This window comes from Malurus melanocephalus, unplaced genomic scaffold, assembly GCF_030028575.1.
Source record: "Malurus melanocephalus ecotype Western Australia unplaced genomic scaffold, MMel_1.1 scaffold_74, whole genome shotgun sequence".
In the NCBI taxonomy this organism is placed as follows: Eukaryota; Metazoa; Chordata; class Aves; order Passeriformes; family Maluridae; genus Malurus; species Malurus melanocephalus.
The window spans coordinates 1,910,053-1,937,074 of NW_026623306.1; the positions used below are offsets into that span (position 1 = coordinate 1,910,053).

Here is a 27,022-nt window from a genome sequence, read left to right on the forward strand (position 1 = left end):
AAAAAGATTTCATTTTGTACCCTGTTGAATCTCCATCTTGGAGATGCTTTTGTACCTTCATCAAGCATTGGATGGTCACAGAAGCATCTCTGAATGATGATGTGTTTCATGGAGCAGCCCTGGAGCCAATTTTTCCTGGAGCCAATTTTTCCTGGAGCAGGGAGAGCTCCTCTTCGGGACTACTCAAAAAGAACATGGTTTGGCATAGGGCTGGAGGTGCTGAGATTCTTGGAATATTCCATGGAGAAACACAGAGAGATGTTCCAGATTGAGTCAACAGGAGTGGTCTTACTTAGAGGCTTTAACTCATTTTACAGAAACCAAAATACTCATTTCAGTGCCAAGTTGTTATAGRAGGACTACATTTACTTCATGCCCTGCTGAGAGATGCTGGCAGGAGCTGCTATCAAAGACTCCTTTTCCCCTTAGTCATTTAATAGTAGCAGCTTCTCTTTTATTCTGTGCTCTCTGAGAGCAGGATAGGAAGTGATAATCTCCTTGGAATACAGCAGACACCTGTTTGATAAGTGGTAATTGCATTATTCCTGGAGGATTATCACAGTGGTGCTTGTTTCTTTGTAATGAAGCTCCACTATTACAAGCAGAGCAGAACTTCACTAGAAGATAAACATTCCAGGTAAGAGAAACAGCAAATAAGAAACAATCACCCTTTTTAGAAGCTCCTTTTTAGAAGTGTTTTCAAGAGCTAACATTGCAAAAATCCAATTCCTCAAAAAATTACATCCATGAAGAARAGGCAGCAAAAAAATCCTCTCAGTRTTTGAACCRTTTGCTGGAAGCAGTTCTGCCAGCACAACTGCTTGAACTGTGCCAGGGAATTATATAGTGCTGGAAACATATCCAGGAACTTCTGTTTGCCATCCAAAGCCTTGTACAATGTTGTGAGGTAAATGCCATCCCACYATAGACCAGAGACGTGCCCAGTATTTGCCTGTTAGTCTTTGTGAATGCAGAGCAGTTCCCAAGGTGTATCTGTAAATATCTGTGGGCAATGTGTGATGGGGCTGAATTGTTAGTTTATACTGTTGTTAGCTTATACTCTTGTTTATTATTTTACTTGTTTCTGACCTCAAAAACCCGTAAATGGTTTTGTGTCTCTTCTGAACAGCAAAAACATAAGTGATTTGGGATCACACTTAGTAAAAGCAATTATTACACTGTCTGTATTCTATGGCAGTTGCATAGTTACTTAAAAAAAAACAACCCAAAAATCTAACAGACACCATGTTTCAACACAGAAGCCAACAAATGAAACAGGACTGTTTTGAGGAACAGAAATATAGGAAGACAGGTTAACTCTGTTGAGTGTTTTTACAGTTGTTATGAGTCTGAATCCATATTAAGTGCAGCTGAAGTTTTGATGTTTATAGTATCAAAAGTAAGGCTAAACAGTACCACAAAATACCATAATGATGAGACTTCAGAGCATGTGGTTGTCCACAGAGAACTGATGGATGAGTGGATGCTGGCCCTTTCCCAKGTTTTCAGGTGCTGGAAGGATTCTTTCCTTCATTTTTTTACTGACCTTTTCTTTTCTTTACCTCGATCCATCTCTCATTTGGCAAAATAAAATGGATGAATGCTTTGACTCCTGCTATTTGTTGTCACCCAAAGGCAGTCTCTCTTTAGCTTAGGAAAGGTTGGGATTCCCAGTTTATCTATGAATAACACTCTGTTAGTTTTAATGTACCTTGTTTTAGTGGGAGAATTTTTTTTTTTCAGTTCCGGAGACCTTCAGGAATGTACAGTGAGTTATGACCTGTTCCCAGGCATGTGTGTTTTATAGATCAGTTCACACAGGTGTACTTATTAATAAACTCACTGAACCAATTTACATGCATAAGTTTGAACCACTGAGTAATTAGTGAAAGCATTGCTGAGGAACTGGAAATTTGGGAAATGTGTCATTATTTGCATATCAGTATAAAGCAATTACTAAATTAAAGAGTGCACGTTGTGACAAACATGAAGCTCCTTTACTGTTGCTTTGTCAGTGCACATTAACATCAACTTGATGTGAAAGCCTGGCTTTCTCTGCATGAACTAAAAATCCTAAGGCAGAAGTACACAATGAATCACCCAGAGTTTGGAGGYTAGCACGCTGAATCGCCTTGGGGTTCAGACTGAGGAAAGAAAAAAACTCATGTAAAAGACCATTGAGAAAACGTATCAGTGGAAAGTAATTAACTCAAGATCCACAATTAGCCTCATGGTCTATACTTAACTGTGTTCCAGGTCTTTCAGCGTTTATTTAATTCTGTTACCCTGTGTTTCAAATAGCTGCAAATGGCTTGGCAGATTTTTCATCCTTTTTAATATTTACAGTTTTTGTCTAAGAAGAATGAGCTCTGTAAGTGATCATGGGTATTTATTTCAGCCTCTCAACTATATCTCTTTTTTAGCAGTATCTGTTGTATGAGGAAATATTATTTTCTTTTTGTTTCCTTTAAATATATTTGCGGTTTGAAGCAACATTAACTACTACAGTAGCTGTCCTTCTGCTTTAATTCCTAATTTGCCTAACTAGGCTCAATCAAATGAGAAATAATCAAAACCAGGGATAATTTTCATTCAGCCAGCAAACGAGAGGGGTAGGTGCACAGTAACACGGCTGGTGATTAACAGGGGCCGTGGCAAGAATTGGCATTGAATTGCTGCTTCAGCCAGCACACCAGGGCTGGGTGTTCCCAGAGCACCAGGCTCCCCTTTTTTCTCAAGCTCACAAGAAACTCGTGGTGTTTTGTGAAGCTGCCTTTGCAGTGATTGTTGCTGCAGCTCCAGCATCCCTCTCCTGGTGTCTGGCAGACATGAGTGTCCTGCTCACCATGCCATGGATCTCCTTCAGCCTCTCCCTGCTCCCACCCCATCCACAGGGTGATTCCAGAGCTTCTTCACCMTATTTGTGCCTTCAGCATGTGCAAAGATCTGCCAGGGCTGTGCCTCCACACTGCGCAGAATAAAATACATACCTTCCATATGCAGCCTTTTGGAGAGTTAACACAGCAATCTCTTAATCCTAATCTAAAAAATACATACTAATCTAAAAAATTTTAAAACATGAGTAATAGTTCAGACAATTTTTTTCCCCCTCCAGTTCAGAGCTTTTTAAACTTTTGGGTTCTGTGTTTTAACTCGATAGCATTCCTTTGTGATTTTAAGCTCCATTATAGTTCAGAGATCTACCATGGGAACATGACTGAAATCCTTGGAATGAATTTCCTACAACCTGTGTTGACAGGTTTAAATTACRTACTCTGACACTGTTCTTGTGGCTGGATTAGAAACTTTTTTTCAAGTTAAACCTGCGATAAGTAATTGTCACAGCGCGCTGGCACAATGCTAATTTGAAGTGACGTGTCCAAACTGGCCTCAGTAACATGAAGAACCCTAACAGGTGTGAGGGGTGGATCTTCCCATGGGCCCTGCTGAACTTCTAACAGGGGAAAAATAGTAGAAAAAGTGAAATGAACCTTGAATAAAGCTGTCAGSAGTAATTATCTCAACAACACTTTGTGAGGAGTTAAAATAAGCATTACTGATTTATAACCTGAACACACTCCACTCTAGAGATGTTTTTTTCATCCCGTTAGTGTTTAAAGTGAAACGTTGAATACCTGTCAAGGTTTTTTTTCTTTTTATTGGAGATGCATAATGAAAATGAAGTTATTTTCCAGAGGAAGTTAATTTCAAGGGCTGTCAAATTTTTGAAACTCTTCTGTTCATTTTCATATTTGTGCAATAATTTAATAAAACRAACAAACCTCAAGCATACTTGACTGTTTTTCCCAGCTAATGYTATTTGATGTCAAAAGACAAAGTAGCTAATGTGGAATTACATCCACTTTTTATTGCTGTTCAAGGAGGGATAAGGGCATACGTGGCAGTAGATGAGCTTTGGTAGTTTGATTACTTTTTCTTTAATATTATGTACTGAACTTGGATGACAATGTCTCGTTGAGCAGTACAGACTGAAGAAAGCCCTTCAGTTTTGGGTAATAAATATTTCTGAGTCACTTAATTAATTGCACACTACAAAAATGCCCCTGTTTCAGTCAGCTGAAATAATGTATTTAATAGATTTTTTTTAATAGCAGGGTACCTGCATTTCACTGTGGGATATTTGCTCTTTGTTGGCATGATAACACTTGTTTTATGTGTACAATGTATTTCAGTACGGGTAGAACTAATTTTTCAGTCTGTTACTACTGGAAGAATACTTTCTAACTTTGAGAAAAGAGCAAGCCAAAGGATAAACATTAATTCACAGAAAACATTTAATCCCTTAAAGCTTTAAACATTACTTTTAGATGCGAACATGCAGGAATCCTGAAATCATGTATCACTTTGGCTTTGTGAGATTATACACTGAAAAGAAGATAGATTATTTATTGAATAATTATACAGTAACAAGAAGAGTTTGWTCATCTGTTGGTTCCCAAGGAATTCAGTGAGGGTTTGTGTGAGCACAACAGGCTGCCCACGCAGGGTTAATAATGCTTGGTTAAACACCAGGAACTGCAGCCATGGCAAGAACAATCTCATATGAGAGCTCTCTCATGTCATGGTGTCATTTTTCTTAAAATGACGAGCCTTTGAGTATCTTCAGAAAAAGCATGAGTTGCTCAGGAGTCCACCACCTCCTCCYTGTASRGAYTGGTTTCTCTGCTTGGATCTCCAGCAAGGAAGGAGCATGGAGCCGTCTGATAATCTCTGGAGAATTGCAAAAATTGCCACAGTTCCCATACTCTTATTTCTTCTGCTTCAATATTCATATGCAAGGACTATGCTGAATGCACTTAGAAACCATGATTTTATTCAACTGTTTGTTTAATGAAAAACTTCCCATTCTTACATTTCAAGTGCAAAACCAAAACTTCACTCACTTGCTCTGCCTCTCCCCTCTTCCTCGTACAGTAGGATTTTTCCTATATGCCACATTAATTGTTGTATCCTGTCTACCACACAAATATTCCTTGCTTTTCCTTCAATCTCAAAAAGGATAGGTTGCAAAAGGAAAATAGAAATGTGATTGGGCTGGGAGCAGCTCAGCCTCAGCTGTGGAGCAGCCTGACCAATCTTGCTCCGATGGTAAAGAGCAAAAAGAAYTTATTTTCTAGGTGTTCCAACTAGATTGGTTTATAATTTGTTTTGTCTTACTACCTTACCTACTCTTGGTGCACTTGGGCTGTGAGAGCATTTGATCCCTAAAATACTTTGTACTCAAGTCCAGCTAGTAGTACCAAACGCGTAGAAATTATGACAGAAAAACAAGGACAGAAATGTTTCTCCTTGCAGTTTTTGTTTCTTCTCAAGCTTCATATAGTTGTGTTCAAAATGTAATTTTTTTTCTTTATTTTCAGGAAAATGCATTCACACAGACATTCATAGTGTCATTGGCATTTATCATACTCAGCTTATGTATCATTATGTATCATACTCAGCTTATGTATCATAAAAGGTTGGATAACAGAATAGTAAGTTTAATATGAAAATTGAAATGCCTGATAATGCTCCCCACTCACCTGTCTATCCTTACCCCTTCTCTTACCTGGTAAGGGGAGAAAAAACATCATAGTAATTACTCCAACAAGAAAAAAGATCAGATTACATGGGAGTGAAATTTTCACAGAGGAGACTCCTGCCAGTCACTGAGTATTTTGCTACGGGCACCTCTCTCAGGTTATTTTGAATAATTGAGCATGGTGTGTTATGGAATGTACTTGGTCATGTTTGTTTCATTATTCTTAAGCCATCTATCAGTGAGTAAATCGATAAATGGAAAAGGTGAGCAGCTCACATTTTGGGCACGGTGAAGCACATGGAGCATTTGAACCAGGATTAGATTTCATCTACAGTTCATTCATTTCTGATTAAGAATTTTTTGTGTGATATATGTGTATTGCAAACCCCCATGTGTGTACTGCAACCTCTGGAAAGAGCCCTTTTCATGGGAGATTTATGGGGGAGAGTCAAGTATCGGAAAACATGCTTTTTATTTTGTACACCAGAATCTTGTTTGCTTACTTTATCTCTGAGTATTAAAGGCAGAAAATGGATTTTTTTTTTCATTTGCCTCAGGAGAAAACCGTGCTATGAGAGTTCCCCTATTGAAGTAGATTGTATACAGCCAAACATGATTCTATATTAACAGTGCAGCTACTTCAATAATTTGACTGCTTCACAATGGTGAAGTTAAATGATCTTTTTTACTTTGTATTAAAAATCCAGAAAATTTGGCCACTGCAAGGTTTTTGTTTTGGTTTGCTATTGTCAGATAATGCCTGTTGCTCTGCTTGCTGTATATGAAGAAATGAAAYCAGGCATCATTGATAGAATCTTCTCCTTTGCGTATGGATCAAGTGTTCTCTGAATTTCCGTCTGATGCTTCGTGAGATTTACTGTTTGACCTTTGAATTTCTGAGAACAAATGATCAAGAATCTCTAGTTTATGTTCAAAAAGTGGTATTAGAAAATATTTTGTCATGGAAAAATACCTTTCCAGTGAGTTGGCAAGAATTTGTCATTTGAGTAGCTCTAACAATAAAATCACCTTGTTSCAGTGACTGAAGGAGTTTCTCCTTTTCAGTGCTCTTTTAAACAGCCAAAATCTGGGGTTTTTTTTTACATGGACAAGTACTGGGTAATACAGCTAAAGGGTTCCATTTAATAACTTGCCCTGAGTAACAGGTAAGTGTCTTTATGTCCAGATAGATCCATTAAGGAATGCAAATCGRAGTGCCCGCACTCTCCAAAACCTCAAAACTCTCATTGCTCTTGCARCAATCAAAATCTTAACAAAGAGCACAAAATAAATATTCCTGCTTTCCTTAAACATTGTAACTTATGCTTGCTTGTTCTGAGTAATTGTTTAAAAAAGCTATATCCCTTTACAGAGAAGGGATCCCTTCATGGCAAGCATCCTGTGAACAGCACAAGCTCTCAGTAATTGAGGAAGAAGGTCCAGTTCTTCACAGATTATTGCCTTAAGATGGACATTTGGGTGTCCCAACTATCTTCTGTAAGGCATTGGGAAGCTCTTAGAGCTTCCTTCACTCTTCCTCATTAGATATGGTTGCCATTCAAATCTCTTTTGAGATGCTGTTTTTCTCCATCACTGTGTGGCGGAACGTGAGGAAGGCCAATTTGTCACACCCAATCACCGCTTTCCTTATTCAGTACAGTGAGTTTATCATTTTTGTATCAGCATTTCTCACTGGAGTGAGTTCTGCAGCTGGAGTTCTCTGCTGGTATCATTCCTTCATGTTCCTTCTACTGTTTATCTTTCTCACATCTTGAGTTCCTCGATTAAATATCTCTGGACTGATACAAGAGACTGAGTTTGTTCCTTTGTTTGTAATTTCAGAAGTCTGCAAGAGTGGAACTTAAGTTGTACCAACAAACTCTTTCTAGAAAATACAATCTTTTGAGAGCATGGGATTGTCATTTTTCATGTTATTCTGAGCATGAGATGGCAGCACTCTGGAATTACATGCTCTGTATGATTTCTTTCTCTCCTGCARCCATATTTGTATCATGAAATATTTGGCAAAAAATAATGGGTTTAGATTGTTCTAAATGGTATTTCTAGAAGCTTCTACATAAATACAATACTTTCTAACATGAAGAATAATTTATTGTGTAAAGCATCTGGTCTCACTCCAGATTTGGCAAATATTTCTGRGTTAGCCTGGAAGGCTGACAAAGAACCCTGCATGTTTGGATCAGAAAAGATGTTGCTTAACTTTATCCCTCGATTGCTAATGCTGGCAGTTGGAAAACAAATCATCTCACGCTGAGCATTTACAAATAGTATTAGTGYCTTGGTGCTGGAAAGCACAAGTGAGCACCAGTCTCTTTCTTTCCTCTCTAAATTGTTAGATTTTGTAGCAGTCATTCTCTTAGTAGATCAAATCTATTTCACATAACCTTTGTGCACTTTGAGTCCAGGCTGTACCATTCCTTTTTTGAATACCAGAGGTATTAAATCCATCCAATATCTCTGCTGTCTCCTAAAGGAGACTCTCCTGCTTCCACTCTCCCTGAAATGTTTGAAACCTTCAATTTTATTGTCCTTCTCCTTAAAAGCTGTAGGAAGGCAGATAGGAGACTGCTTAAACTTTCACCAAGCACAAGTAGTGTCTACACAGTGGTGGACAAGAATCTGGCTCTGGGGTCACTTTTTGCAAGTAATTTCCTTTATTTCTGATTCTTTTCACTATCCACCTCATATAACTTTCGTTTCTGAGACAGTTTGATTTGCCCATGCATAGGTTCCCTGCCTAGAAAAATGAAGTAACCTTATTTATTTTTGCTGTAATTATTTTTATTTATTTTTGATTTATTTCACAGCCTGTGTCTAGCTTGTCTTTCATGCACAAGTCCGTCATATGCATTGTTCAGTGTCTTGTGCATGTGGAAGCCATCTCATTCAAGCTCTAGTAGTGGTGATTTTCATGCAAAAAGAGAAAAACTCTGAAATGTTACTTAGTTTTGAGGTTTTTTATGACCAGGTGGGCTCATAAGTTTAAGAATGTGGGTAATCAGGTACTCAGGCTACAAACCAGCATTTTCAATTACGGAGTTGGTATAAAGATTTTGTCCATTCCCATGGGAAGGTGTACACAATGATAATTTATTGCAATGATAATGCACTKCATCTTTGTTTGGGAGTTGGCAGTGCTGTATTCCGAAAGAAAAACTTCAAGGGCAGTGTGAGATCGACAGTTTTTGCCACGGGGACACCTCACTGGGTGTGCTCTCATCACTACCTTGGCCTGAATTCACAGTACAGGAATAGGTTTGCAGAGCTGCCTGGGAAATAATCTTTTGCTTAGTCTTGGTGTCCTTACGATTTCCAAAATAAAGCTTAAGCTTTCTCGTGCAAGAGTCTTTCTTGCAAGAGGACTTTCTGTCTTTGAATGAAGATAACTTTATTCTAGAAGACTGTTGATGCCACKAGTTTATTTCGGAATGAAGGCGGAGCTGCTGTATCTCCAAGCCTTTCCTTTGCAAGAAAAACTCTTCTCAAAAAGAAAGAAAGGAGGGGAAAAAAAAAAAAGCCAAGGAAAGGGTGATTTCTCACACCAGTGTGTGCACAAATCCCCAACATTCCAGCAACTGTCTGGAGAGTAGGATGAAACAGGCTCTGATGTGGAACCCCTTCTGCTGTTAGCTGGTGTTTGAGAGACGCTTTGACACTATAATATAGGGTTGCAAATTGGAATTGCAACACCCTGCAATTGGGCCAAGTGATGAAGCAGCACAATAACTGCCTGCTTGATCTTMCACTCTGTCTTTAATGTGCACGTAAAAGATACCGGGAGCCTTTCCAGGCATCTGTCAGGGTATTTGATGCTGTGAGAGAGGGAGCTGTGGCCTGTGTGTGGTTAATGTGTTTGTCTGTGTGTTTTACCAGCATTTTATGTAGTGTGGTAAGTGCAGGGCAAAGTTTCAGGTTTTATAACAGTTGGGTTTTGTTTATTATTAAAAGCTTATAAAAATAATAACTGAAGTGGTGGATTATTACAGAGAATGCAGTTCTTATGCTCTTGTCACAGGAGTTTYGTAGGTAATTGGTCTTGACCTGTGTGTCGTTTTTAATATTTCATTTGCTCCAGAGAATTATAACTCACTTCCTTTAAGACAATTGCTGGGCTTTTTACACAGCTAAACTTCTGTTTAACCTTGCTGTGAGAATGTGACAGTAGGCTAGTTCAGGCAGGTTAACATTCATTTGGTAACCAGCCTGCTTAATCAGCCTGCTTCAACCTGCAGCAAATTAAATCTTTGTGAGTTCTAGCAGACAAGTGATAAAGTCRTTCTGAATTATGTATAAAAAATAAATGGGGTATTTTCAGTGCTCATGGCAGTAAATGAAATTTAAGGCTTATGATTTATTCTTGGATTTTTGGTGATTGAAATGTGTTTTACCTTAATGTTTTTACAGTCCAGTTAGGAGAATGCTGTATTTCTGAAYTGTATAATGTGAATCTTCTGTTCTGTGCTCTGCAAAAATACTAATAAGTTTTACAGAATATAGGTATTTTTCRGTCTTCTGTGTTTTGTCTTAAGGAACCATTAGAAACAAGATTTTAAACATACAGCCAAACTGCCCTCCACATTGCTGAAAATTGCATAGCATTATGTRCTTTGTCACTGCCAAAATAACCAACTACCTTTATTTAACAGCTACTCACATTGTAAAATCAGTCCAGATAGGTCTCAGGTGCTTCTGAAACTCCTGTTTGTGATCATCAGCCTCACCTGACCTGGTTGGATGTGGCTCACCATAAGAGGCAGGGGGCTGGGCAGAAGCTTTAAATGCAGGGATAGCACAAGTGGTTCTGGCCACAGAGTGGACAATTCTCATTTTTAGGCATAATAATTAGTGCATTTTTAAATGCTTTGTAGGATCAGATCTTCAGATATGATTGCTGTATGTTTGCAGGCATCATCATAATTTTATCTTTCTAGTGATACCAGAATTTTTTTCTGTTTGCTGCCTTGATAGTTCTTAAAAATTGAGATTTAACAATGGACAAAAAAGCTGTTTCTGTTGGCACTGGTTGGTGGATATCCATCCCATGGGTTGTGCTGATTGCAGTGTCACCAGCACTGTTTGGTTTGTGCATCTTTGTTCCTATGAGAAATGTGCACCCTTGACATTTAAAATTACCAAAATGGAGATGAAATGTGGTTTTTAAGTTTCTAGTGTTGATTCTATCTATTGCAATGTCTGCTGGTAAATGGTCCTTTCAAAATACAATTCTTTTGAGAGGACTTAACTGTTTTTAATGAGTTGTRTCAGTACTTAGCATCTGTACTATAACAATTCCTTCTTGATTAGTGATAAAAAATTTACATTTTCATCACCAAAGCATAGCACTGTAAAAGTTGTCGTAAGGTTTCAAACTTCAGTACTGATTAGGAGGAAATAACAATCCAAGGCACTTTTGAGTTTGCAGTTCCACAGTTTGTTTTGATACTCTGTGCATACACCTCAATAAAACTCAGTTGGTGTTGCCTTGAATATTTCAATGTAAGGGATCACTTTAGTTTCTCAGGCTTCTTAATATCTGTTTAAATAATGCAGCCTTTAGTTTGAACCTCTAAACAACCTTAAAAAAAAACCCCATTTTAATTGAAACTGTGGCTTTATAAAGGACCATTGCTTGCTTTGCAGATGACTTTAGCTGTGTCGGGGCTGACTTTTCCTTGCCATCGACTCACGGTTGGAAGAAGATCTTCACCTGTACAAACAAGGGAACAGTCAGAGGAGGTAAGAACATCATCTTTATTTTACCAGTCTGCTCTGGGATGAAGCAGGGACACCTCAGCATGCAGTGGTCACCATCCCTTCTGTTGTCAGGTGTGTCAGTAGAATTGCATTTTAAAACAATCTATTTACAGTTGCTGCAGCAGATTGTGACAGTGAGGAACTGGATAAAAGATAAAGGACTCATTAAAAATAGAGCAAGCGAGTCACAGCAAAGGATCTGATGRTGGGAGATGAGACYTTAGCTCCTTGCACAAAAATGTTGRTTTTCCTCCTCTATYTTGGTRTGCCAAATACCAGTGTAAAAGCCATCATTGTGTGGCAGTTCTCACTCTTATGCAGTTACACGAGCTGTAGTACCGTTAGATGGAAAACAGCTTTAACTTTGGATAAAATTTGCTCAATTATGTGTATGCAGAGAAAATTCCTTCATTCTTTAATAATGCATTTTGTCACGTTATATTGCTGTCAACCAGACACTTATGTTAAAAATTACCTTTGATACCGCTGCATAAAATTGTAACAGAAAAATGCAGTATATTGAACTTTTATAGAAATATGCAAGTATTTGTCACAGTGTATGTATTTTGTATTTCACTGAAGTTGTCCATAATAGAAGCTTACAGTGGATTTTGGTTTTTGTTTTTGTGTAGCAATGCACTGATGTTCATATGGTTAGCGACAGTGACGGAGATGACTTTGAGGATGCTACTGAGTTTGGAGTTGATGATGGAGAAATGTTTGGAGTAGCATCATCTGCCTTGAGGAAATCGCCAATGAGTAAGAGCTGAGAGTTGATTTACAAGTAACTGGAGGTTGTGCAGCAGTGGTGAAGGCAGRGAGGTGTGATGAGTCTGCAGAATTAGAAACTGCAAAGTATCTTCTGGTAGGAATGGTGGAGTTGTTTGAATGTCGTGTCTGATGGATGTRTCAAATGAAAATACTGCAGACATAACTGGCAGCTAAGAAAGCATCTTCCCATGGAGGGGAAATTTTAACCTTACAACTGAAGAATAAGAATTGAACTTAAAATTGAAGAGTAATAATTAAACTCACAGAATTGGGATCTTTATCCGAATGTAGGTAACTGGATTTCCACTTCCCTGTTTTGAAAATTTTACAGATTTTATTTTTGATTATTGTTTTTSTCATTTTGCTAATCAAGTGTCTCAGTGATTATTTGCCCTGGAATTATGAAAAGGATTGAGCAGGAGCAGTCAGTTACCTATTACGTGCAACTCTTGCTTACTCTTTATTTACTTTAGGCTTGCATTAGTGTCATTATGTAGAAGCTTTTTGACAGCAAATACAGGTAATAATATGGAAAACTTRTTAACTTTATATATAGGAAGGGTTGAGCCTTCCAAGCCTTAAAGTCAGTCCAGAGTGCTAACTCTGCACAAGTGATGGATCACATTACACTGGACCTGGGGATTTTACTGTTTGGAAAACCTGWATATATTCATGAGACCCTCTGGAAATTTCTTGTCTTTCCAGAGGTTCATAGTTGAKAGTATTTCATGAAATTTTCATGGTCTCTTGGCAACACTTCAGTAAGCTGGGATCATGAGATACCTATGAAGCAAATGTGTTTACGTATCACAACCTGTTTCCATAAGGTTGCATTTAATTTTTTTCTTTTTTTCATTTTTTAAGTGCCAGAAAATGCTGAAAATGAAGGAGATGCCTTATTACAATTTACAGCAGAGTTTTCTTCAAGGTAAGATAGACTATTAACTGTGCATTCTTATTACAAATTAAGTTAAGGTTATTAAATGATGAAAATAAAAATAAACTAAGTGTACATGTTTCTTGTGAGATTATAACATATTTAAACATCCTAATMTGATTTATTTTAATTCTAACTTTGYTAGAACTGCTTCTGAAGTAAAATAATTTCTCAGTCCAAACTGGAATGGCTGATTCTTGTTTTACATATTTTGCCACTATTTAGTATTAATTATATAAAGGTTCAGAAGGGTGATAAAGACTGATTATATATGATRATTTTATTGTGATATACAGGAATAGAAAAGCTGAAACTAATTAATATGGAAAAATACATACAGAGTTGCTGTAAGAGTTTTCACAATAATGAAGTGGTTGGGTAAATACCTACTTTTAAAAAGTATAGAAATTCTGGGTTTTTTAAACTTTATACTGCAAAATCCTACATTGTTAAACAGTTATTTGTTTCATTGAACAGGTAGAAGCTGTAAAGTTTATTTTCGCTTCTGTGGTGAAATGTTCCTTTATGTGTRTGAGATGCATTAATGTGTAATGCAAGAATAGCCTTCAATTAACCTTTAAGAATATAATAAAGAGAGGAAATAAGTTATGAATGAAAAATTTTACAGAAAATTGTCTTAACTTAAGGTGTCTACATGTGTAAACAGAATGTTTTCATGGTAAAGTTTGTAAGGTAATAATTTCTTGGAGTTTTTCATTTTGTCAGAAAATGAGTGAATTCTAAATATTTCCCTTCTGTCCTTCAGAAGCATAGTATTTCATTTTCTAAAGGTTTAGCCAATGCATTATCTTTACAGAATATATGAAAAGATAGAATATTGAAATTACTTAATTTTTTTATAATTAATTGGAAATTTTATCTCAAATAGATACGGTGACTGCCATCCTGTTTATTTTATTGGATCATTAGAGGCTGCTTTTCAAGAAGCCTTCTATGGAAAAGCTAGAGATGTAAGTTTGTATTAGAACTATTTTATTTACTATATTGTGGGAATGGAAATCACCTGAAGTGTTTCATCTTTATTTTAGAACAGCTAGGCTACATTTTGTAGTTYTCCTGGTTTTATTGTTTGGGAAGAGTTGTAMTCATTCATTTGRCTGASTCAAACACTTACCTTGGTGYCTGCTGAAATTGCAGTGAATAACTGATGCTTTCTGATCATCCAGGCTGTATTTTTACAGGAGTTCTTTAGTTGYCRAAGCTACTCCTTTKCTCYTCCCCTCCTCCCTTTTCTTCCTGAAATAATTGTGTCCTAGCCCCAGATAACACTGCCTGCGAGTCCTATGGTTGACAAGTTCACTGTTGCATGTGGGTAACTCCTTTGAAGAATGGCTAATGAAATTGTAAMTTTAAATTGAAAGGTCTGAAATACAGTGTGCTTTTTTTTTTTCTCTGTACAGCCTTTATCTGCCAAGTAAGTTCCAGTACTAAAGTTTAGTTGTTAGTTTTTCTGTACATCCAACCAGGCATCTCAAGTTTCTGTCATCCCATACACAGTTTTAAAATCAGTATTTTAATAAAATTAGAATGGGGACAGTTTATTTAAGTTTTGGTGACWTGATTCACTAAGGAGAAACCCAAAACCCTGCATAATTAAGCACAGATAAAGCTGAAACACAAACAAGAAAAATCATGCTGTTTAAATTTACTTTTTGTTTTCTTGATAGATGTTTAATTTTAAAATGAAGAATATAATTATTCATAATGGAAGGAAAATCTGTATTATATTAGGGACTGTTCTGATAAGTTTGAAAGTTATAAATCTGCACTGTATAGCTGAAGTTGGCACATACTTARCTAAGTTTAGTGAATATTGCCATGTCTTTGACAGATTTCAGAGTATAAATATATATAAATATTTATATTGTAGTTCAGTGACGAAATACTAATTTGTAATAACCCGTTAAAGTGGACCTTAATGCATGTTTAGAAAAAAATCGTGTGAATTCAGCAACAAAAAGGGTATGACTTGGGAGGTTCATTCTGTGTCATTTCACCAGAAATGGTTGACAGTTTATCAGTCTAATAGTGGACAAAAGCCCATTAAGAACTTTCATAAATMGYTTTATACCTATAARTCTSATATTCATGCAGTGCAATTACTTCRTTTTTTGTTACTCAGAGTAACAAAAAACTTAAATAGCATTTCTGAAATTCATGTCACCTTACATTTATAATGTTTTGTGAGGTATTCAGACCAGATCCTCATCACAGTAAAGTTATTGTGTATATATTCTCCCTCCTACCTACCCTGTGGAATGGAGTTATTTTTATTACTACATTCTGATTTTAAGCAAAGATTTGAGAATGTGGAATTACCCTTTATTTTCCCTGCTTTTTTCCTGTTTAAAACTCTTTTTTTCAGTACGGCCTCCTGGAATTCATAACTGAGTAAAGGGACACATTATTTTATATTTTTATAATTGCATTTCATTAAATACTTAAATATGTATATCAGTATTAAAAAAAGCTTAGGAGAAATTGCAACCTATGTGTCTTGTCTTCCAATTTATACTGTGGAGGGCACTTAATTTTACCAGGGCAACACATGAGCTTCAGGMACCAGCATTCTTCACTTGAAGTGAGAAATTGAGTTCCAAGAGTAAATAAAAACAAGATTGAAGGTTTAAATCCTCTACTAGGCTTTTTGAACTTATATACTCATTAAATGTTTATTGGAGTGGTGGGATTACGAAGGATTTGGGCAGCTTCATCAACTGGTATATACTTAATCACTAAGTAAAACACTACATTTGATAGAGTGTTTCTCACGATGCCACACTCAATCCATCTTAATGAAAACCGCTTCAAACTGATTTAATTTGAGAGCACTTGGCAGCTTGAGTGCTCAGAGATCTTGGCCTTTTCTTGACAAATTCTCAATGCTGTCCAGAGCAGAAGGTGCACTCTGCAGTTCATGTCTGGTGAGACAGCCATCAGCTGTGTTTGAAATCTGTKTTGTGGATACTTTTTAACCTCAAACAAAAAAAATCCATTATATGTAAACATTAAGCTTTTTTTCCAGAAGTACTTTAATTTGAGATTATTTTAAGAAAATTAACTTATGTCAGAGCGTRTGTTTTGAATGCAGAATATGAGTTCAAATTCTATTTAAGAAAATAGATGTTTTCTGTTAAATCTTGTGTTGGAAAGGATGGGAATTCATAGTTATTTAAAAGAACGTTGCTTGAAAAAACCAGCATTGTAAAAAATGTTGAGGTGTTTATCTGCTGTGTTTGAGTTGTTAGACAGTGAAAATTATCATACATGGTGCTATCTTTTAACCTTTAGAGSAACTCCTGCCACAACAATGTCAGTTCTTGGTAGGAGAGGTGGGATGAGGTCAAATGAAGCGCTGTTTTAAACCTGTACCTCTTTAGCACAAAAATGCAATAGCCAAGATACAGAACTTTGCTTTTAACAACTGATGTCCTTGGCAATGAAATTCCCAGTGCCTCCAGCAGCCTGAGAGTTAAGGGCGTTGTGTTTATTTCCAAGATTTGTTATATGTATGACAAGAAAATATTTTCAGTATTTCTTTTAATGGGGTCAGGAAGAGAAAGAGAGACAGAAGTTTATTAAATTAACAATTAAGCTGGTTATTTGAAATTATTATTATTAAATTAACAATTAAGCTCTATCGGAAAGAAGAGTTTTCCTGTCCCATCAGTTTCTGAAGAATGAGCTTGCTTTTGCTCAAGTAGCTCCCTGCCATAGGAATTGCTACACCTGATGCCATGGCAGAAATCCTATAATAGACATTTTAAACAGGATGTTTGGGGGAGGTTTCCTTGTATCTGATATCAATTTGTGGGTGTCTTGTGTTCCGAGACATCAGGGGGTTTATCCTACCTTAGGGTGGTATTTTATTAATAATGGATTTTAATTGCTATATTGAAGGTGCTGAGTTATATGTGTGAGTAATACTGCAGTATTTTCTTTTATTGGAGCTTGTTTGTCTTTTCATTTTTATAGGTGGTTGCTACTCTTTTAATATGAGAAAGAATAAAGACATTGGCTTTACCTTTTCAGGAGCTCTTATCTTTATATACCTCTGTCAGCTCACCTCCTGCTCCTCTCTCAACCTTTCTGTCCACTGACTTTTAATAAATATGTGAAACATCTCTCTTAGCACAGATTGGTATTGTCACCTCAATATATATTCCTGCATTCTGAAAATGAACCGTGTTTTTCTTCTTCAGTTCTGTCTCTTAGGTTCAATTTAGAGGCAGCACCATCCCTMTCACATATGGGTTCTTTATTTCCTGAATACCTAGAGCAAAGTATGCTCCTTCCATGATTTGGCGTGTTCAAATAAAAGCTTTTTTTTCTCCTTTTCTATTCCCTGGTGGTAGCAGAAAAATCCTTTATCCTTTCTGTAGTATTGTTTTTATCTGTGTAACTCAGAAAAATGTCTTGTTATTTCAGCTAGTAAAGTTTATACTGAATTTATTACAGATTGAGGAATTATCACTTTACAGATTCTGATTAAACATAAATAACCTGATCACTAATCTGCATGGTCTGGTTGAAACTGGAGGACAGGTATAGAAATATAATTCTGAGTTTTTAGTAAGAGTGAAGCASCTGCACCGTGGTAAATGTCAGTGCATGAGCTCAGTGAATTCCCATGTTAGTCACCATTTCCTTTCCAGTCTTGGCTGATGAAATTTAGAAATTTCTGCTACAAGGTACCAGTTTAGGAGTTCACTGTTTGCCTACACACCCTTCATTTTTCATATCTGAAGGACAGCTTCATCTTCCATATCTGGAGTCTTGCTCCTGGGAATGGTTCTCTCTTCAGCATCCTCTCTATTTGGTACCAAATCATGGATGATTTTTGAAATTGTCTSTCACGCTCTACATTTTCTCCTCTTTCAAAGCTTGTGATTATAGATCTAACTCGAGTTTGGTGTTAATTACTGGACACTATCTGCATTATGTAAGGTACCACTACAAGTGCAATGATTGAAATGGAGATACAACAGTATAATAGGATCAAATAGTTGGAAGATGAAAGTCAGCTAAATCAGGWTTTAGCACACCTTTACCTGGGAGAGTGGGTAGCTGTTTGAACACCTTACCATGGTTCCTATGGATTTTTCATCACTCATGGATTTGTCAGACTAGATATTTTACTGAAAGGTTTAATTACAGAAAGATTAAATTAGGAGCTAGTTTGGGGATGTCTTACGCCATGTATAATACAAAATATGGAATCAGAAGGTTACAGGGATCATCTCACTCCTACTTTAGGAACYTGTGGGTTGCAGTTGATTTCAGATCTCTTCTACAAGGCTACACAGAGTAGCTGTATCCAAGAAAGCTGATCTCATGAAATCCAAGATCACCTTAGACAGGGGGATCAGATTTTGCACTTCAAAGGCTTAAAGAAGTGCAAATATGTCCCTTTGTTTATATGAATTAGCTCTCACTGCATAAAACCTAGAGGAAAAAGTTAGGATTTTGATTTGTTAGCCTACCAGCTTGACAGAATATTCCTGCCTCTARCAGCTGTTACATCATGAACTTCTCTGTCTCAGTCATTACTTGRACTTGTTAACCAGAGGTTCAAAAATAGCCATTCAGGTCTGTGGTWTTGGTGTCCCTTATGACTGCATTGCTGTTCCCATTCAAATTCATATTCTTATGAATTATTCACAGTATTAGGAACAGGCTGAGAAACTTGAAAATCCTATTATCCAGTGATGGCAATTTAGTCACCTCAAGATCTCTGGGTTTTTTGCTTCAATGACTGCTTTTCCTTCAGCTCCAAATCAGTGACAATTTTTCTCCTAATTCTATACAAAGGTTTCTGAAATTCTGAAATTCTGAAATTCTGAACTTTTTAACTTCTCTGAAGGTAAAAAATGCCCAGTCTTCAGCATGCACATACTCTGAAAAATACATCCTTTGGTGGCTTAAGTTTTTCAGATCCTAAGGCCTTTGGTAGTCTATCAGGTATTCAGTGCTTAAAACATTTTTTGGTGTCCCGTACCTTTGTAGGGACTGGTAGAAGCTTTTCCCTGTTGTGGTTTTTTTCTCAGTTAAAATTTCATGCCAAGTATATAATCTCTGAGTCATATTTTTGAGAAATCCAACACAGAACAGTCTAGTGCTCCATCAGTAGGCTTCTTTTGGGGAATTCAAGACTGTTCAACAGTTTTGTAAGCCTATTTTAATAGTATTGACTGAAAAATACCCTGTAATAGTCATAATAGAATCCTTGAATTTACTCTGACTTTTCAAAGGCTTGAAATAAACACAACCAAAACTTGCTTATAAATATGTGCTACCGTGGGTTAGGAAAATAAACAAACATGAAAACAAACTCTCACAACARCAGCAACAACAGCAAACTTCAAGCTGTGAGCCTTTTGCAATCATGTATTTTTCCAAAGAAAAAATACCCTTGGCTTTCACTAATATTTTTCAAAATCATGTTTTAGCACTTCAGYTCCTCCTGCTACCTCTTTCCATTTGTCATAGCAGTGTGCCTGTGCCCACGCTTAGCATTTTGAGTGAAGTATCAGATACAAATACAGTCTTTTATACGGGATGGGGTTTAGTCTTTGCATGGTGAGATTTGTTGATGCAACAAAAATTACATTCCCTTGGGAAGTAACTCAGTGTAAACCTCCATTGTGTTCGTGCCTGTTCTGTTTACTAAAATTTGTCCCTAAATCTTTAAGCCTGAAACTGTACATATTTTGAAACATTCTGTTGTACGGAATCTCATATTTAACAGTTTCATGGGGTTGTTTCTTTGGAAGTAAAAGTGTTTCTCAAGAGCCTTTTTTTCTGTCCGCTCCCAGTGAAAAGAGGAGAGCAAAGCCATCCGCTTACCACAAAGCAGTGCCACCACAAAGGAAAGATTAAGGGTTTAGAGAGAGGTCAATGTGGGTTTTTCTCTAACTAAACACTTTCCTAAAGTTTCCTTGTGGAAAAAATAATGAAGTCATCTCAGAGTTTTTAAAGAATTTTTATTTCTTTTTCACCRTCTGCATTCGCTTGTCTTCTCAGCATGGATGTTTAATCTTTCTAGGCTTTGTGAATTGCTCCAAATGAATAAGTGGTGAGCTGTCTCTCTAGGAGCTAGAGGCTTATTCTAAGGCCCTAATCACTGAGTAAACACATCTTTGCCCTCCCTCTCTTACAACTGCTATATAATAGTCGAGATTCTAGCACAGTAACCTGGATATTGCAGGGATCGACGCTTTGAAATGCAGAATGGCTGATCCTTAAAAACAGACAGTGCCTGATCTTCCCCTGCCTCTTTCTTCTTTTTAAATTAAATATCAGCACAGAAATGCTGTTTTATTGCATGATATTGTGCATCAGTGCCCTGGATTTTCAAGTTTAGTTTTCAGTCAACATTGTTGGCTGCACTTATATGGATCTCTGCATGTTGGGCTTATTAATGGCCCTTCCTGGCACATGTGTAYGTGGTTCTGAAGAACATTCTAAATTAAATTAGACAAACAGTAATGCAAATTACTAATCCCTTTCCCAAAGTCGAATGTTCAAATGTTCCTTTTATAAACAGTCATTAAATTTTATCCAAAGCCAGTATATGAGGCGAGAGCCATGCAGGGATTTTTGCAAAGATAGCTTGTCTCAAAATTGCATCCCATGTCGTGCTGTATCAACACACATCAATATCCAGGGTTTGGTGTTGCTTCTGATGAAGAGATTTGAAATTACTTTAAATAAAAGCCTGAAAATAGCACCGTATCATCTCAGCAAATATGTTCAAGTACTATTTTAAAATTAAGTAATTTATATGAGTATGGGGGAATGGAAAGCTGTAATTTTCTGAATTGTATTTGTAATTCAYTGAATGCCTGTCACAGAATCACAGTCCTTAGCTAGCTCACAGTCTCCCTGTATTTTTGCAGCCTACTTTGTATATTTGCATACAAATATAGATCTGCTTTCCAAAAGGTGGTCTGAGATTTTCAGGGGGACACAGCTGCTGGCATTGAAGCTCAAATTTTGCTTGCTAGGGTTCCAGAAGAGCAGCACAGAATATTTTTTATCAAGAGACCATAGACACCATCACAAATGTGTGACAGAATTGTTAAGGTTGAAAAGGCTTCAAAGACACCAAGTCCARGCATTRACCCAGTGCCACCCTGTCCATCRCTAACCCATGTCCCCAGGTGCCACATGCACAMCTTTGGGGCACTTCCAGGGGTGSTGATTCCRTGGCTTCCCTGGCAGCTTTTTCCAATGCTTGGCCATCTTCTCAGTGAGATGAGGTGTGAGCCCACATCATTTTGCTGGATGGAGAGCTGCAATATTGAGCTACAGCTTTTGGRTCTGTGTTGTTACTCATTTGCCTCTTTGGCTACAGAGCTCGTGATTACAGTGCACTGTCATTTCTTTCAGATTGTTCATAACTGTGTTTTTGTGGTAGATACTGTCCTATCAAGAGCTGTGTTCCTTGCTCAGGGTGTTGTTCCAAATGTCATTTTTACTGGGTAGCAAGCTAAAAAAGTTCACTCATTTCTTAGGTCTGTTGATAAGGTTTTTGGTTTTCATTTGTTTGTTGCTCTCTTCATGTTCTAAGCATATAATATATTGTATTTTAGTACTCAAAGTATCAGAAACCGTTGAGAATATTTAAACATCTGCAGGGATGGACCATTTGACTTGAAGTCTGCTGATTATTTTTTTCTGTGTGCTCATTGAGATACTTGTCACCCTCAATAAACCCCATTAAGTGTACTGACACACAAACCTGCAGCAGCAGCAACTTTAAATTCCTAAAGAACCTCAGGAACTTTTCCCTCATCTCTCATCTTGTCTTTTCCAGAGAAAGCTTCTTGCTATCTACCTCCACCATGAYGAAAGTGTACTAACCAACGTCTTCTGCTCACAAATGCTTTGTGCTGAGTCTATTGTCTCCTACCTGAGCCAGAACTTCATAACCTGGGCGTGGGACATGACAAAAGAAGCAAACAGAGCAAGGTAAGACTCTTGGAGTGGAGCAGCTTTTCTCAAGGAAGGTCCTTATCTCTGGCTATCAAATCTTTTGGTGCTTAATATCTATTTGAATTAAAACTTCATGCTCAGTCTCAGCTGATCAGTGAGGCTCTGTTGGCTGATACTCACTGAGAATTGGACTGGCCTTCTTTTCATTACAAAGTGACTTTTTATTCCTGCACAGGAAAAAATAGTTGAAGAAATAATTTCCTTTATTTTTAGTTTATTTTCGAATATGATTCCATATTCAAACATGTCTTCACAGTTTTGCATTGCAGTGCCATAATATTACATGACATTAATTGTGTGTGTGTTGGAGTAACTGCATGAGAGCTGCATGAGAGCTGTCTGGGGTAATAACTATTGTTGTTAATGAAAACCGTATTTAAAAAATAACATTCATGTGATAAATTACTATTAAACACAAATTATGAAAAAAATCAAATACTTGTAATTCATATGAACTTTTTAAAACTATGGTTTTCTTACAGGACATTCCTTTGGGAATGTTCAGATATTTTGGTTTTAATATAATAAAAGCTATATTATGTCTTAGGGAGGCCATCATTTTGGTAATGAGTAAAGAAATCAAAACTGTGGATTCTACCTCCTTCTACATCTTCTGTAGATTACCAACAAATTTTCTTAGTGCTAAGGACTAATGCTAAGGACAATATGCTAAGGACACCCTCTTCTTTAGCTATTTATCAGTTGAACATGGTCTACTGAAAGTAATGATTTATTATTACTATTGTTATTCTTATTATAATATTTAGAAATCAGACTTGTTTGGATCTCTAACTTGGACCTTATTTCATAACCTTAATTTACCCAGAAGGTGATAATATCTTGACAGGATAATATCTAAATTACTGTAATTAGAATTATTCTAACTTTTGACTAAAAGATGTGACAGTCATTTGGCCTGGAATAAGGTTGCCCCTCCTTTACACAATTCCAGGGTTTACTGAATAATCAAAATTACACATTTATCTTTCCTTCTCTTGTGGATTATTAGACTAGTTATTTCTAGCATTTCTAGTTATTTCTAGCATTTCTAGTCTTCACTATGTAAATTACAGTTAATATTTCTTTACTGAAGTGACCTTGGAGAATGGAACAATCTCTTTTTCTAAAGCACTTTTAAAATGACGCTTCTGTTTGTCAGGAATTCCTCACTTGACCTTCTGCATTTTGTCATTGGAGGGATCAGCAGCAATGTTTCTAGTTTAAGTGATTCTAGAGAATTGTAAAAGGTTATGGAAAAAATCAGTTGCAAAAACAGATTAAAAGTTTCCAAAAAAGAAGAAAGTAAGAGAGGAAAAAGAAACATCTAGGTTCTTTCATGGGACCAAGTACATAGAGTGGAAAGTTGCTTAAGTCTTTTGGTATTGCCATTCATGGGCAGTAAGGAGCCTCCTCTTTTTCTTTTATCCCACAAGTTGGTGTAGAAGGAAACACTATTTCTAAACCATCTGTAGTGGCTAAGTTCAGTTGACTACCTGCTGTTCTATTGTCTGCTTTCCTATTTAATTCTCTAGTTTCTTTTATTTTACAATGACAAAAAATTGCAGTGTAGTTTCTTTTGAGAAAACCGTGTTTGAGGGGTTTTTTATGACTGACGATCAACAGCCATGTAATTGCTTTGTTGTGTTTTACTAAAGAAATCTATTAAGTAGCACAACTTTGATACACTAGTAATAAGAGTTTGCAGGTTACACAGACACCTGTGGTGACCAAAGCGACAGAAGCTGCTTGTTAGAAAGAGCCTGTACAGCTGTGTCCTATTAACTCCTTATGACACTTCTTAAAACACAAAATAAAGGGCTTGTTTAAGGCTTTCTAGCTGTTCTCAATGAACTTAGGCACCGATTGTGCTGGACCATAGGGTTTTTAAGCCTTTATTTTTTTTTTGCTCTCTGTTAACAGCAACAAAGAAACTGTCATATTAACAGTGAGGTCAAAAAATAGTAAGGGGTAAACAAGGCAYGCTGGCTTGAATTAGAATAATTTCTTGGTTGTGTTTGGTGTCACATCCTGCTCCTTGGACTCAGAGGGGCATGATGTTTCCTTCTCCCTTTGGAAAGTGCCAGGGCACTGTGGGYATTCCCATAAATAAATAACCAGTCCCTCTGTGTAATCACTACCCTTCATGTGACACACTGACAGTGGTCTTGGAGCCCATTCAGTTTTCTGTCCCTATGAACACAGTTAAATGCTGCTTTTTATTTGAATGATGAGAAGACAACAGCAGCAAGAGAAGGAACTGGATTTTGCCTGCTGGTATAGCCCAAGAGCAACTCATTTGTACTCTTAAAATTGCATTGTAAAAATGCTGGAAAGGCAAGGATGGGACAGCAGAGGAATCAGGCCCACTTGATTTACAGCAGTCAACAGGGATGCCTCAGTGTCAGTAGTAAAAGACGTGGTTTCAGTACTGTGGAATGGCATGAATAAATTCAAACAGGTAAAAATGTATAAGCCAAAAAAYCTTCTGAATAGCCTGATCTGTGGATGTCATTCTGTTCCAAAATTAGTTCCAATATTTGTTTCCATTTTTCTCATTAATGAAAAGGAAGTCCATCCTCAACATTGTAGAACAAAACCAGCCCCAAAATCTTTTCATTTTTCCCAAACTTTAATATACTTGTTCGGTTGACACTGGTACAGGAATGTGCTTTGAATCCTGCATTGCTGTACAATTGCATGTTTCTTCTGGAATCTCTCAATCTTCGATATCCATTCCAACAGAGTGAAGAAAGTTCCCTAGGTGGGAGTAAAAGTAAAACACTGTGTGAGCACTGGGTACCTGGCAGCAAGAGTGTAAGAGCATAAGGGGAATAATCTGGGGAGTCAGATGTTAAAAAGTTTCTTTCTGCAGCCACCYAGGACTGTTACCTTGTCAAAATGAAGGTGAAGTCTAGTTAATACAGCTAAGGGGAGGTTTTGTTTTGGCTTACACAGGTTTTAATTGCCTCTGACATCAGGTTTGCAGTGAAGCGAGCAGTTACTTTGAGTAAGTTCTGTGATTATGAATTTTTTMATTAATCATAATAGAATTATAATAGAGGGAAAATAAAATAAGTGGCCTTCGTTCAGGAAAATAATGTGGTATTTTTGTAATGCTGTTAAGGAGCATACCTGGAATCATTATCCCCTATAGTTTAGACATGAGCAGCTCTAGCTCTGGCACATATTTGACTTGAAAGAGTTGAGTCAATACCATTGTTTTATATATATAGAATAATTATATTAAAAATATAATAGTATAATTATGTGCATGAGAGTTGTATATATTTATGCAAACACATGCTTAACTGGTTTTGKTAATTCATTAAAATGCATTAATGTAATTGTATCCAGGAAAGATGTATAGTGATACATATACATACATGTGCACATGTAGATTTGTACACACAACATTTACAAACTCAGATAATGCCTTGCATTAAGAGCTTTTCAGCACACGTAGTGTTTGCCAAGCAAAGCAAAGCCAAAACCATCAGTGACTCGAAAGTCTGTAGCAGCTTTTTAGCTTTTGGTATCGTTGCCCTTGGGCGCCGTATTTCAAGGCGTTGCCAACTTTGCTTTGCTCTGCTGACAGGTACTTGTTAGTTTTTATGTTCAAACGATAGCTTTTCTTAAGCTTAGGAAAGAGTTAATTCACCAAAGTGCTTCTCAGCAGCAGGTTGTCTTCACCTGCAATTTCCGTCATCAAGTAATTAGCCATATTCACAGTTGCTGACCCTTAATTCTAACCCACTGAATGATGCATGCCTGGATGAAGACCAGTTGACCATATTACTCCAGCTCCCCAATCCCATTTGATCCTTCAGCAAATATATTGCAGGTGTGGGGTCTGTGAGAGCAGGAGGAGGCGAGTTAATTCTCACTGCCTCTTCAGGAGTGACCACGGATTCTGTATATGTTGCTTGCAAAACTGTTGGATGTGTTCTTTAGGTGCTAAATCCTTAACAGGTTTCACAGAACAGTGTGAAAACCTTTTCTATTGTGTTCTGCAATTTTTTATTTAATTTACTTTAGTAGCAATACAGTGCCAGTCAATAAAAACAGGTCAGAAGTCTAATTAATGTTTTAAAAATAAAGGTTCTCAAACACCAGGCGAGTTTGTCATTTTCTGTATGGTTTGTTTTGAGGAGGAAGAGGAAAGAAGGTGAGGAGGGAACCCTTCTGTTCCATGATTACATCCCACCCGCTCATTTTCTCCTTTTCTCCTYYGCTTTTGATTTTAGTGGCGGTCTTAACAGAATGTCAAGATCAATTTGCAGCATGGTTTAACTCAAGGTTTGCATTCTGCCAGCAGCGATTGTCCTAACGAACAATGCCGTGTGCTCTTGTAACTTCAGAAGCTTTTAGGAGGCTCATGGCAAGGGCAGCATCTAATGACTTTATTAGTGTAGGGTTTCAAAATGGGCTCRGTAATTGTTCGCATCTCTTTGTCATTTAGTCATAATTACTGCATGGTATTGTTCGGGGTTGCACTCGTGAATAGTTTCCTAATGGCACTGAAACGGAGGAAAAAAAGGAGCTGGATAAAAGGTGATTGTCTCTTTAGATGGAGAACAAAACAGCCTGGATATAGATGATGGTTAAACTGTTTATTATACACCCACCAGAAAAGGTAAACTGTCCCTGCTTAAATATTTATGTGCTTCAAGGTAATTTCATGTTAGTAATCTAAAAATGTCCAAATTTGGAAAACTAAAAATCAGCAGAGAATGCATTTTAATCTGGTCATGATTAGGAAGATATGGATATTTGTAATATCCAGCTGTAAATAGAAAGTGACCTCTCTGATRTTACCAAGGTTTTCAAAGCATCAGTTTATATACCTCGAGCAATCTTTTAAGGTCATCTGAGAAAAATAGTTATCAAACCCACAGGAGTTAATTAAACAGATACATTTGTAAGCATATGTTTCAAGTCCCCTCTATAAAACCAAATCTTGAAGAATATTCTATCCCACT

General features: G+C 37.0%; 1 protein-coding gene across 1 annotated transcript in view; it reads left to right on the top strand.

Moving 5' to 3' along the window:
* The window catches only part of FAF1 (Fas associated factor 1), a 146,896-nt gene that overhangs the window by 84,784 nt on the left and 35,090 nt on the right, over nt 1–27,022 (top strand). The window contains exons 9-13 of the mRNA XM_057367063.1: nt 11,204–11,299; nt 11,950–12,076; nt 12,953–13,016; nt 13,915–13,996; nt 21,865–22,019. Of these exons, the coding sequence (XP_057223046.1) occupies nt 11,204–11,299; nt 11,950–12,076; nt 12,953–13,016; nt 13,915–13,996; nt 21,865–22,019 (524 nt within the window). The remainder of the gene's footprint in view (nt 1–11,203; nt 11,300–11,949; nt 12,077–12,952; nt 13,017–13,914; nt 13,997–21,864; nt 22,020–27,022) is intronic.